Source organism: Panicum virgatum, chromosome 4K (genome assembly GCF_016808335.1).
Source record: "Panicum virgatum strain AP13 chromosome 4K, P.virgatum_v5, whole genome shotgun sequence".
In the NCBI taxonomy this organism is placed as follows: domain Eukaryota; kingdom Viridiplantae; phylum Streptophyta; class Magnoliopsida; order Poales; family Poaceae; genus Panicum; species Panicum virgatum.
In genome coordinates, this window is record NC_053139.1 from 12,322,394 (window position 1) to 12,335,445 (window position 13,052).

At 55.8% G+C, this 13,052-nt stretch overlaps 1 protein-coding gene across 1 annotated transcript; it reads left to right on the plus strand.

Annotated features, from left to right (window-relative positions):
- Positions 1–1,023: 1,023 nt before the first annotated feature.
- Positions 1,024–6,981, plus strand: LOC120703149 (RNA-binding protein 38-like). Its single transcript, XM_039987164.1, has 6 exons — positions 1,024–1,557; positions 1,647–1,770; positions 4,688–4,841; positions 5,763–5,796; positions 6,079–6,427; positions 6,536–6,981. The coding sequence occupies exons 1-6, from the start codon at positions 1,324–1,326 to the stop codon at positions 6,607–6,609; spliced, it is 969 nt and encodes a 322-aa protein (XP_039843098.1). The 5' UTR covers positions 1,024–1,323; the 3' UTR covers positions 6,610–6,981.
- The last annotated feature ends 6,071 nt before the right edge of the window (positions 6,982–13,052 follow it).

The following is a 13,052-nucleotide window of genomic DNA, read 5'->3' on the forward strand; positions in this document are numbered from 1 at the left end:
GGCTAGCTGCACCTGATTGGTCTTTAAATTAGAACGTATAGCTCATTTTTGTCGTGTATTATTTTAACTCTCATATGTGACATTCAATTGCCTAAAATCTAGGCAGTTGCCAGAGTAAGTCGCTGATATCAGCTTAATAGCTGTTTCCAGTGAAAACACTCGTTCTGTTAAATTGAACAAACAAAATGCTTGTCAACCACTATGATATGTCATTGATGTATCCTCAACAGCTAGCATTAGGTGTGTATGTAATGTTTGTGTCTGCTTGTGAGGCTCATGGAGATGCATGGCTGACGGAATTCTCAAGAGAAATTATGGAGATGGTTTCACTGATAAAATGTAGCATAGCAAAATGTGGCAAGCATAATTAGGGGGTGAACTGGAGAAGGAGAAGTTAATAAGAAAAAAATGTGGATTGGTGCTTGGGGTGCTATAGTAGTTGAGAATGGAGCGTGTGGGGTAGCAGTATTAGGAAGGTTTCTCATATTGGAATTGATAGCTTATTTTCGCACAATGATATTTTGGAAATACTACTTGCATCACACTCATATGCAAAATTCAACGGCTAATAGGCCTAGCAACTGGCAGAGTAAATCATGATACCCATTTATTAGCTGTTTCAAATGAAAATATGTGGATTGCAAAATAAAAGAAAAAAGAAGCAAGCAAAACATCACAAAACGACAAAAACTTGCATCATCAATTTTAAGACAGAATATCTCAAACAGCAGTAAAAAAAATATGAAAACCGATTAAAAACACGCCATGAAGTTGTATCAATTCTCAACAAAATAGACATAAGAAACAACAGCAAAAAATCAAGAACTTTTAAAAATATAAAAATGTCTTTAAAACATTGCCTAAATGCCACATCAGATTCTCACAAACTACTTATACAAAACACATGAAGAAACACAATGGAAAGAAAAGAATAAGAATAAGAAGAAGAAGAAGAAAAGAAGCAAAGAAACAGTATAAAAGGTTCAGCATAGCTGTCACCCCCATCCAAACCGTCCCCTCCAGCGCAAAACCCCTTGCAACCTGTCTGTCTGTCTGTCTCTCCCTCCCTCCTCCCCAACCCCAACCCACCTGATCATCAGATTCCCCCTCTGCAACGATCATTAAGCCACCTCGATCACAGCGAGGTTTTGTATGGAAGCCGACTCGTCCGCCTCCAAAACCAGCCACGCGCAGAGAGCGTGCGCACGGCGGCGAGCCGCGGCGCAACCGCAGTAGTAGCCACAGCCCCTCCCGCCGCGTGCCTGCTAGCTCCCGCGCCCCGCTGCTTGCCAGACCACCGCCGAGGTAGCGCGCGCGCGCGTGATGGCTGCCGCCGCGCCGTCTTCGTCCGCGTCAGCGTCGCCGGGCGCCGCCGGCGGGCCGCGGCCGTACCGGTCGCGGTTCGGCGACACGACGCTGACGAAGGTGTTCGTGGGCGGGCTGGCGTGGGAGACGCCCTCGGAGGGGCTCCGGCAGCACTTCGAGCGGTACGGCGACATCCTGGAGGCCGTCGTCATCACCGACCGCGTCACCGGCCGCTCCAAGGGCTACGGATTCGTGAGCCCGCCGAGCCCCATCGCCGCCGCCTCCCCCCTATTTTCTTTTCTTCCCGTGTGCGTGCTCCTGAGCTGGCCGTGCGCGCGCAGGTGACGTTCCGGGAGCCGGAGGCGGCGCGGCGCGCGGTGCAGGACCCGAACCCGACGATCGCCGGGCGGCGCGCTAACTGCAACATTGCCTCGCTGGGGCCGCCGCGCCCCGCCCAGCCTCGAGGTGAGTGACAACCCCAAGGGGAAACAACCCCTCCACGAGCATTGATCTCGTCTGCTCCTCCCGGCTCGACCCCCATCCCCTCCCATCCCTACTCGTCAGCAACATGACTACCCATCAGTCCATTACCAGCTCGCGCAGATCAACCCAGTGCCTTGCCAGTCGCCATTGCCACCGGACAAGCCTTTCCCCTCCCTTCCGCTCGCGCGAGCCTGCCGGGAGCTAGCTAGCTAGCCGACGGCATGCAGCCGAGGCTGACGCGCGGGCCCGCCGCGACGGGGCGGGCGAGTAAAGCCACGCCGGGCGTGCCAGCACACGGCGGGCGGCGGCAGCAGCACCGAGCTCGCTCCGGAGTCATATGGGTGAGCTTGCCCAGGCTGGCCTGTCAGTTCAATTGGGTTCGTGCCCCCACCCCGCGTGGCCGTGGCCGGCCGTTCCATCGATCGATCGCCATTTCTTTCCTTTTTTTTCCTTGTCGCCGCAGACGACCAACTGTTAGCCTCTCCGCACACGTCACTCTCCAAATTCACTCTCTAAAAGAAATATTTTTGTCTGCTTATCAAGATTTTCTTCTCTATATTCAATTTCTCCGCACCCATTCATTCTTTGTATCACTCTATACCAACTACCAATCGCAAGACCCACTTATCAGGATTATTTTATTTTTTATTTTCCCTTCTTCCTTTCTCTCTCCTTCCCTCCCCCACTCCCCGTCACTCTATTTCCCCAATCTCCCCGCCGGCGCTCCTCCACCCCTCCATGGCGGCCCCTCCTCCCTCCCCCTGCTCCCTCCCCGCGCCGGCCATGGGCGCTGCCGCGGCGGAGCTCGCGAGCGGGGGCCGGGAGGCCGCAGAGACCCCGGCACCCCTCCTCTCCTGCTCGGTCGGGCGCAGGCCGTGGCGGGCGGGCGCGTTGTGCGCCTGCAGGAGCGCGCATGGCCGGCGAGAGCTCAAGCTCGGCACCCTCTCCCTCCCTCCCCGTTCTCTCTCTCCCCTCCCCTACGGATGTCCCTGCCTTGCTCCCTCCTGCAGGCACGCCGCCCCCTCCCCAACGCCCTCTCCCCTCCAGCCACGAGCAGGGGCCCCGTCCCCGGCTCCGGGCCTCGCGGCGGCGCGGCGGAGCGGTGCGGACGGTGGCGGCCCGCACGGGAATCGAGCAGGGGCCTCTCGGCGCACGGGACCGCGGCCGGCGAGCGGGGACATGGCGGGCGGCGGGCGAGCTCCTCCCTCCCGGCACCCGTCCTCCCTCGCCGCGGGGCTTGCTCGCAGCGCGGCGGTCGGCACGCGGCGGGGTGGGCCGCGGGCGGTGCGGCGGCGCGAAACGGCCGCGGCGGGGGGCCGTGGACTGGAGGAGCAGGGGGGGGCGCGCAGCGGAGGAGCAGGGGCCCGCGCATGCTCGAGCTCCCGGCCTCCCTGCTTCGTCCCGTCAGCGCGCCGGCGGAGGAGGCCGGCCGGCAGGCCGGCTTGGCGGCAGAGAGCCTCTGCCCTCTCCTATCCTCCCTATTCCCCATCCTCCTCCATGCGCCGGAGCCCTTGCTTGCAGCGGCTCGCTTGCCCGACGCGAGCTCCAGGCCCTTCCTTGCGGCGCGGCAGGGCTCCGGCAGGTGCAGCGAGGCAGGCCCGTGGCGGCGGAGGCGGCTTCCGAGCGGTGGGGGGCGCATCGATGCCGGGCCCACCCGTAGCGCGCGAGCGCTACATGCGCTGGGAATGGCGCGTGCCTAGCCGTGCGCTAGCTTTCAGTATGGCATAGAGAACGCCGCTGCGGTGTTTTTTCTCTATCTTCCCTCTGTATATGGCATAGCGAACGACTTACAGAGCCCGCTGCGGAGAGCCTTGGAACGGCATTTATGGGCTCGTCCCGATTCGCAGCTCCTTTCTCCCGATTTCTTTTGGGTTTCTTTCGGCTAGTTTAATCGTCGCGGAGGATTCTCGCTTTGACCGAACGTATTGCGGCCAGTTCACTTCACCCTCGCCCCGTAGGTGCCAGCGGGAACGAGGTGTAAAGGCCATGGACGGTGGCCACTGCCCATGGTCTGTCTAGCGGAGGGGTGAATCGGGAACGATCCCTAGTGAACAACGCCTGGTCTAGGATTAAAAAAAAAGGCCAGGTCCGATTAGGATACTCGGCCAAGTGCATGCTCTTTGACCGGACCGGTTTGGGGAGCACTGGGCAGCCGCTGCCTGACGGCTGGCCGCTTGCGGTTTGGAGGGTTTCGAAGGCAGCAGCGTCCATCCAAGATTGGATTCGCTACTGCCTGGGGGCGCGCCGTCCTTGACCAACTAATTCCGTGTTCCTCCGTAGTACCACCGCGCCGCATTGCAGCCGCTGCCGTCGCCCCCGCGCTGCATTGGGTTCGTGCCATCAGTTCACCACACTGTCCGGCGGCAGCAGCAGCAGCAAAGCGCCGACCCTGAAGCGAAGACGCGCACGCGGCTCCCTGTCCCCGTGAGTAGCCTGGTTTTCACTGCGGCTGCCTTTGAGTGTGCCGTTGGAGAGTGGAGACTCGCCGTAGGCAGGCTCGCCGCTCGCTGCCCGTGCCTGCCGGAATTCCGTGCCTGCCGGCTCGTGGAAACTGAAAAAGAGCGAGCGCGAAAGGAGCAGGCGACCGAGTTGGGCGGCCGGCGAGGCGGCGAGCGAGCCCGAAGCGCCCCAGTCAAAGCGGGGCGGGGCGGGCGTGGAGGCGTGGCGCGGGAGCACATGGCCGCGGCCTGCGCGCAGGTGGGAGCAACAGTGCTGTCGGTTTCGCTTGCCCCCCGCCGGCTCCGCGTCGCGCGTTGCGCGGGCTCGCGGCCTGAATTTTCCCTGCGCGCGCGCGGCTCGCTTATTTTTGTTTCGTGTTGTTGCTTTCCCAGCGCGCGCGCTCTCTCTCTCTCTGCGTGTGCCTGCAGCCAATAACATGGCAGGTAAATTGTTGGTGCAGGGAGGGGGTCCTACGCCGCCGGGGCCCACGTGCAGCAGGGCACGCAGCCGGCGGCCCAGGGCCCGCACTTCGTCCCCAGCAGGGCGCCGGCCTCGCCGCAGATGATGATGCCCCAGCACGGCGGTGGCCCTGCGATCTACCCGCCTCAGTTCGGGTGAGTGCCCTGTCCGTCACTCGGTCTATCCACTTCTTCGTTTGCCAAATTCCAAACTGCTCAAACTCTATAACACACTCATCACGTAGCAGATGATGATATTACATTGCCGGTGTATGATATGATATTTGGCAACTAGTTGAGCTTTCAAAGAATTATGGTCTTAGAAATTCCGTTCGAATTGAGTTGGGGCCTTCGTGATGGATTGAGATTCGGTGACATTCCCCGTGACATAGAGTTACTAACATGTGGGATCCACGTGGGCCCAAAAGATGCAAGTCCCACGTGTCAATGACTCAATTTCATAGAAAATATCAGCGTGCAATGTCATTGGAACTGAGTCCCACACGTCAGTGAGAGTGGAGCTCCGGTCGTCGTCCATGAGGAGGGCGACACGGCAGCATCTAGGCATTCAACTATGGATCCCTAGAAAAGAAGCTCGATCGCCCCCCCCCCCCCACCCACACACCCCATGCCACTGCTGTAGGTCTCTTTCACAGTATGCACTAGCACTGCTGCAGGCAGGGTGTCTGCCTCCACTGCCAACAAAACAACACTCTCTCTGCACTTGTTGCTGTGATGCAGGGGTTTAATGACGCCTGTATGAGCGGCATTAATAACACCATTCCGGCTCTTCACAATGACATGCTAGAGCAGTATACAGCACCCTCATGTGCCTTTTTTTTGTTTCTTCTTGAGTTCATCCTCTATGCTCAGTTCCTCACCTTAATTGTAAAATGGAATATAGCAGCACCTGTTTTTTTTCCTTCTCAGTTCTTAGTTCTGGCCGTTAAATATTCTGGCCGTTACAGCCTTTGCATGTACCGTGCTGGTAGTGGATAAGTTGGGCCAGATGTGGGCAAACCCTTCCTTTTTGCAGTCTAAAATCAGTTACTGAAGAAGCTGCAAAAACTTTTGCAGGTACTGGTACCCACCTGACTTTCATTACCCACAGGTAAGCATGCTCCCCCGTGCCCTTTGTTTTTACCTTTTCTCACATGCAAATTTGCCAGTGCCACTTGTCAGTGCACATGCCTAGCTATGGATCGCTCCACCCTGCATGTAGTGCAGTGATACTATAGTATAACTATAATAAATGTCGCAGTTACTGATCCCGGCCATATTTTGCATTGACGATTTGCTGAGCAGAGCTGCTGCAATTCTGTTATCGCTTCACTCTGTTGTACTGATCACCTCGATGCTAATTTCACATGTTTGCTAACTGGTGAATGAGCAGGCCTTTGCCAATCCGCAAGTGCTGCAGAACTACTACCCCCAGCTGTACGGCATGGCCTCGCCGACGGCGTCACCCTTCCACCACCACCAGTACGTCGGGTACATGGCGCCTCAGGCTCCGACGCCGAGGGCACTGCTCCCGCCGCCACCGCCGCCGGCACAGCAGGTCGCCGTGCAGCCGTTGGTGCATCATCCGCCGCCGGCGCAGCAGGTGGCGGTGCAAGCGCTGCTGCAGCACCCGACGCCGCAGATTCAGGGCTCTTTCTTTCCGGCTCCTTCGCTTCCGCACAACTTCAGGCTGCAGCTGCCGCCACCTCAAGCTTTGCCAGTAATGCCTCCGAACACAACAGGTACGAATGTTTGCATCTCTTGAAACAATGTTCCTAGAAAGTTTTACTACAAGACGGTAGTAACTGAATGTTTTTCTTTCCTTTTTTTTTGGTACTGAAATGTGGCAGAATCGCAGCCAGCTGATCAGGCCGCTGCCTCTGCAGCTCGAGCGACAAACGCGAGCAGTACTCCGGGTGCCTGATCAAGGGCTCGAGGCCAACTGAAGATAAATCATCGGATTCAACAACAAACCTTCAAATTAACCAACTTTTTTTTTTGGGCCCAAGAAAAACAAGTCTCCATCCACCTGCTGCGGACGAAGTTATTAATGGTCTGTAAGAGTAGCTCAGGATGTTGACTCCACAAACAAACGACGGACATTTCGGTTTCTTTCCCTCATTGTTCCTCATTCTTTCATGAGTTTCGGCAAAAATGTTCCCTCTTGGTGAATCCGTTGTAAAGCCAAACTGGGTATCATATCGACATGTCAGGATTTCGGTTAGGCAAGTTTCAGATTATTTCGCTGTTGTTGGTGCGGTCTCCAGTATAATAATTTATAATTTTGATCCAGGAAGATTATTGATTCCTTTATTTTGTTTCTTTTCTAGATAGATGTTTCATTCATCTAGGATTTGTAAGTGAAAATGTCATAGAAAAGAGCAAATGGCATGAGAAACCCAACACTAGTCTCCGAGCCAATCCTTGCAATACAGCCCAGCCCATTATACGACTGAGTATGGGCCGCTTTGCTCTCCCGTGGGCCCATCTGGCGGCCGCAAGGCAAGCCTCGACGGCCCGGAACTCTTTTAGCCAATTATGGTCAATTTCTCTTTTTTTAGATTAATTATGGTCAATTTTTCTTGTGACGAGAGTGAGGAAGGGCTTGATGGAACTTCTCTTCAATTATGCCAAAAATATAACCCGGACGGCTCACTTTGGACTCGAATCGTGCGCCGCCTCGATTTCTCTCTGGAACTTCTCTTCAATTTCTTGCTGAATTGGATTCCGAGAAGAGATCAAAAGTTCAGCTGGTGCCGTCATAATGTAAAAAAAAAAGTTTTCCTTACTTAATGACTCTTTGTATCGATTAGACCGAGCTCCTGCCCTTTTTTTAAAAAAAAAGAATAGGGTCAAAGTTCACATTTCTTTCAAGTTTTTCAAAAAAAAAACAGTTTAGATTTTTCTAAGGCTAGACGATCCATTGACCAGCCGAGTTTTTGTATGCTGAAACGGATCTCCCTCCTCCAAACGGTATGCGGTGGCGACAGGTACAAGAGCATTAGGTGAAAAACTGCTGGCGAGCAAGTAAAAAGGCCGGTCGACGCCAAGCGGGCAAGTGAAATCGAGCAAGTTAAAAGGGTTCGCTCCAATGATCGCCTCCCAATCGAACATCCCAGGAGGAGGGTACGGACAAGCCCGGATCGCAGGCGTGATGCACCTAACCTGCGCAGAGTATCCGGGCGTGCGCCGGACCAAATCTTGAAAAGTTGGAGCTTGTCCGCAAGGGCAGTTGTGGCTAGGGCTGGAAACGAGCCGAGCCGAGCCAGGCTCGGCTCGGCTCGGTGTGGCTCGGTGGGTTAGCGAGCCGAGCGAAGCTCGGCTCGGTCATTTTTGCGAGCTGGGAAAGTCGGCTCGGCTCGGCTCGTTAAAGGCTCGCGAGCCTGCTCGAGCCAGCTCGCGAGCCGACGCACTGCGCGGTCTGGAGCTGGCGGCTTCAGGTCGAGGAAGTCCGGCGTCTGGCGGAGGCCGGTGGCGCTGCGCGGTCTGGAGCTGGGGTCGTCGCTCGCGGCCGCGCGGAGGCCCTCAGCGGCGAGGAGGAAGTCGCGGAGGCCGCCGGTGCCCGCGAGGTTGGATGCGACCCGGGCGTAGTACTTGATGGCGGCGGGGTCGCAGCCGACGCGTCGGAGAGGAAGGCTGGCGTCGGGCACCTCCGCGCCTGGGGGACGGCCGGGACGGGGAACCGGGGAGCGGACAGCGGCTGCCGCGGCTTGCGCCCTTCAGGTCGAGGAAGTCCGGCGTCTGGCGGAGGCCGGCGGCGCTGCCCGGTCTGGAGCTGGGGTCGTCGCCCGCGGCCGCGCGGAGGCCCTCAGCGGCTAGGAGGAAGTCGCGGAGGCCGCCGGTGCCCGCGAGGTTGGATGCGACGCGGGCGTAGTACTTGATGGCGGCGGGGTCGCGGCCGACGCGTCGGAGAGGAAGGCCGGCGTTGGGCACCTCCGCGCCTGGGGGACGGCTGGGACGGGGGAATCGGGGAGCGGACAGCGGCTGCCGCGGCTTGCGCATGCACCTGGTGCCCTGGTACGCGGATGGGGTTGAGAAGGGGGGAGTTAGGGTTTAGCTATTGAGCTTTGGTGGGCTGGCTTGGGCTGGTTTGGCCTCAACTCGCGAGCCAGAGCGATCCGGCTCGGCTCGGCTCGGCTCGGCTAGGCGTTTTAGCGAGCCGAGAAAAGTGGCTCGGCTAGGCTCGTTCTTAGCTCGCGAGCCGCTCCGAGCCGAGCCGAGCACTCCGAGCCCGAGCCGAGCTTCGAGCCGTGAGCTTTTTTTTCCAGCCCTAGTTGTGGCCGTGTCATATTTTTAAAACCTACTCAGTTTTGTTGTCTTCGTTTACGTAAACATTATTTGAATGGAAAAAAAAGGGGGAACGAAAGGACCCCAAATGTCAGCTCGAAACATCTCGAATCATAGTTTTTTTTAAAAAAAAAACAAAATAAAATCTCGAACAGCAGCAGGTGTCTCTCTGTGATGCTCTAAAGGCACAGTATGCCTGTATGGGTGCGAAAATAGAATGGCCCGTCTCGTGTCGTGCGGTACACAGGTGGTGTCAGGCCACCAACTCCAATCAGGCACCAGCAACTCTGATCCACCATGTATTAGATTGACCCATACTGTGCTCCAAGATACGAGTGTCATTATAAACTGTTATGCCGCAAAAATATGTTCATAATCTTTCGTGATTGTTTCAATGGATTTTTTATGTGTGCCTTTTTCTCAACCACTGCAGTTAATTAACGGCCATGGATTGGATTGTTCTTAAAACATGGTCCTAAAGAAGGAAAAAAAATATGTTGTTATAGAAAGGGGAGTGACCCGTCAATAATAGTTCAAGGGAATAAAGTGGGAGAAATATTAATATACGGGGAGTAATTTAAATCCCCAGACAAAATAATTTGGTGATAGAGTAGGAGTTTTTTTTTTGTTTTTATCATAGTAATTAAATACAAGTACCGGTGCTGAAACCCGTAATGTACAAAATAAACGAAACCTGGCTCGATAACTTTATTTCCTTCCTTCTTTGTGCCTTTATTTACTTTTTGGTTATTTGTGGCGGTTGCATTGGGTGGGGGGGGGGGGCAAGGAGGTTGGGATCATGGCTCCTATTAGCTTCAAAGCACACCTAATGCAATGCACCCGTGATCAGGTATACTAATCGAGGAAAATCATGATGGGATACCTCATGCTCTGCACGGCCAGGGTTTTACTAGTATTGTAGGGCCAAAAGCCCAAAAGGCACACTGCAATGACCACGTCGGGGCCAGCTGGCAAACGGAGTTCTCCTTTCTTTCCAAAGTAGTATATGGCTAGTTTCATCTGACAAGGCAAACGGGATGCCGATGTGATCAGCTAGATGGCGCATCTATTCACGACGGAATTATTGCATGTGACTGGAATGTTCCATGACGTGTTATTAGGTTCCAAAAGCTGGGAATTAAAAAGAAAATTGATTGAAACGCCTGACATATTTGTCCTCCTGATGCTACCTTTGTGCGCGCAGCATAATGGCTTCCGTTGGCTCCAAAGGGCAGGCACAGGCGGCGGCGGATTATCTTAGCAGAACGTACGTGCGCCCACCCACCGCCCGGTCGGGTTCCCGGAGGCCGGAGCCGCCCGGGGCGCGGGCATCTTGCTCCCAAGCAGAGGTGACGGCCCAGGGGTGGTGGTGGAGCGCGCCGTGGCGCCCGATCGACGGATCGAGCTCATTCAGGCCTCGCACCGGACGTGCCCGCGACGAGCTCGCCGCCACCGGTGCTCCGGAGCTCGCCGCCACAGGCGCTTTTTGTGGCGGCGCTGCAAGTCAGCTCCGGCGCCGGTGCCACATCAGAACTCTGCGGCGGACATCACCGTCGGAATGTGCCCGTGCACATGCTTGCTGCTGCTAGTACACACGAAAAGGAGTCAAAAAAAGGGCTCAGGAACACGCCACCGAATGTCGCTGTGGGGGCATTTCCCTTTCGATCGCGCAAGTGACAGCGCGCGCTTCCGAATCCTCCGATGGCCTGTCACGGATTCTCCTCCCCGCCCCCGGATCCCGGCCGTGTGACCATCGAGCGGCCGGTACAAACGCGCGCAATCCTTGACCTCGACCCGGCAGCGACCACTGGGCATAGAGCTGGAACGGGAGCCGTGCCGTGCCGGCCCGGCTTAGTCTTCTCGTGCCTCGTGCCATGACGGGTCTAGAATTTTAGGCAGCCGTGCTAGCACGACAAAGTTTATTATCAAGTCCAAGCACGGCCTATGGCACGCCGGCACGTCTTTGTGCCGTGCCGGCCCAAGCACGGTGCTCTGAATACTTGCAATTGAATTTATATGTATCGATACAGAAATATGCTATTGCAATTAAAAAGCACATAAACCATCGATGATATGAAAATTATATGATTTTCTTGAATGAATAATATTTTCTTTCATGATTACTGTTAATTATAAAGGAAGATTAACTGTCATATGGTCTGTCGTGCTGAGATTCTAAGCGCCATATGTACTGGCCGATGGGCTATTTTTGTGCCGTGCCGGCCCAAGCACGGCCCAAAATGCGAGTTGTGCCATATGGTCTGTCGTGCTGAGATTCTAAACGCAGTATGGCTCTCGTGTTTGTGTCGTACCTCTACGGTCCAAAATACACGAACCGGTACGGTCCAAAATACACGAACTAGTACAGTCCAAAATATGCTTACCAAACGATCCTCCTGCGTCCCGCCTAAAAATGTCACAGCCCAAATCCCAGCTCTGACTGGGCAGCCACTGGCATCAGGAACGATGCGAGCGCGACGACCCGCTTCCCACGAGGCAGACGATCGAGTCGAGCCGGGCCCGGCGGCAACTTGGCTGGCCGGCCAGTGGCGACCAGCGACTTTTCCACGAACGCTTTTGCCCTCACGCCTGCCCTGTCTAGGAGCTCCATCGCCGCTGCACCCGCCGGTCGAGATCTCCGGTGTCCCTTTGTGCCGTCGAGGAGCAGCCCGGCCCGGCGACGAGGACGACGAGTCGACGACGGTGTCATGTCGTATCTTTCCATGGATCCTGCACACTTCAGCAGAGAATACAGTAGGCTCTAGACTGTGGACTGTAGACCAGGAAAGGGACGCGTACATAATTGAAATACGATCCGATCGATGGGGCGCACGAGCAGCACAGCTGTGGGCGATGCCGTGCGCCGCCCCAGAAGCGACCAAGGCCTCCGATCCGGCCAAGATCCGCACGGGATCGCGGCCTCCGGGGCTTAAAAAAGGAAACCGGGGGGCGCGACAAGCGCACGCGGTCAAGGGGCCCGGCCGCCGGAGCCAATCCTCGGCGCGCGCGGCCGGTCAGCGGCCCTGTTTCGTTGTTTGTACTAGTGAGTACTACGAAATTTTGACCCCTAATTACAATATTAAATAAAATCAGTTTATAAAATTAATTTCAGAACTCTTGCGCCAGTAATTCTGAAGAATCTAATGAGATCTTTAACTGCGTGATTAGAGAATAGTTACTGTAGTATCTATGTAGTCAATTATCGATTAATTACCATCATTAGATTCGTCACGAAAAATTATACTCATCACTGAAAAGATTTTATAAATAGACTTCATTTAGCACTCCATGCATGTGAAATTCCTTTTCTCGACTTATATGCACTTGGAAAGTCTAGTGCAAACCAGAGGCCAGCGTCTGCCCTGCCCTGCCCTGCCGCCGCAGAGGGTCGTCGCAGCGGCATCCGGCAGGTGGCGTCCCTGCCCTGCCTGCCTGCCTGCCCGGAGATCTTCGCTTGCCGTGGGCGCGGATGCGGTAGCCGGGAAAACAAATCCTTTGCCCACGAACGCACGCACGCCGGTCAGCCGGCGGCCGGATCCGGCGAATCTAGGCGGCGGAAAAACGGGCGAGGGAAACCTTTGTTATTCCGGCGATCTCAGGTGAGGTCACGCCTAGATTGGCTCCGGCCGCCCCGGGTCAGAGTCAGACGATCACGTGCGTCCACTACCACTCGTCCACTCCCATCTCCCAAGTGAAAAGAGCTCTCGCCTTGTACCAGGAGCTACTAGCTTCTGCTTGCTTGTCGCCGTCTCGGTGGCGTTGCAAGACGCAACGGGAGCATGCCAATATGCCATGCTTCCAGGAGAGCAGCAAGCAAAGGTGAAAAAGGTCGCTGCTTGCTTGCTTGCCCGCCCAGCCCAGCTGGGCTCGCCCTTTTATTTTGGTCACGTGCGGCGCGCGATCGAGCCAAGATTTTGTGCCCAGGGAGACACGGAGAGAGCGGATATGATTCCGGACGACACGATCTTGTCTAGTAGACCGTGTGAATATATCGGTCGCGACGACCAAATCTAGGGCCCATCCCGCGCCGCACATATATCCGCTTCGGTATCCGCGGCGACCGCACCGGACCGGCCGGGC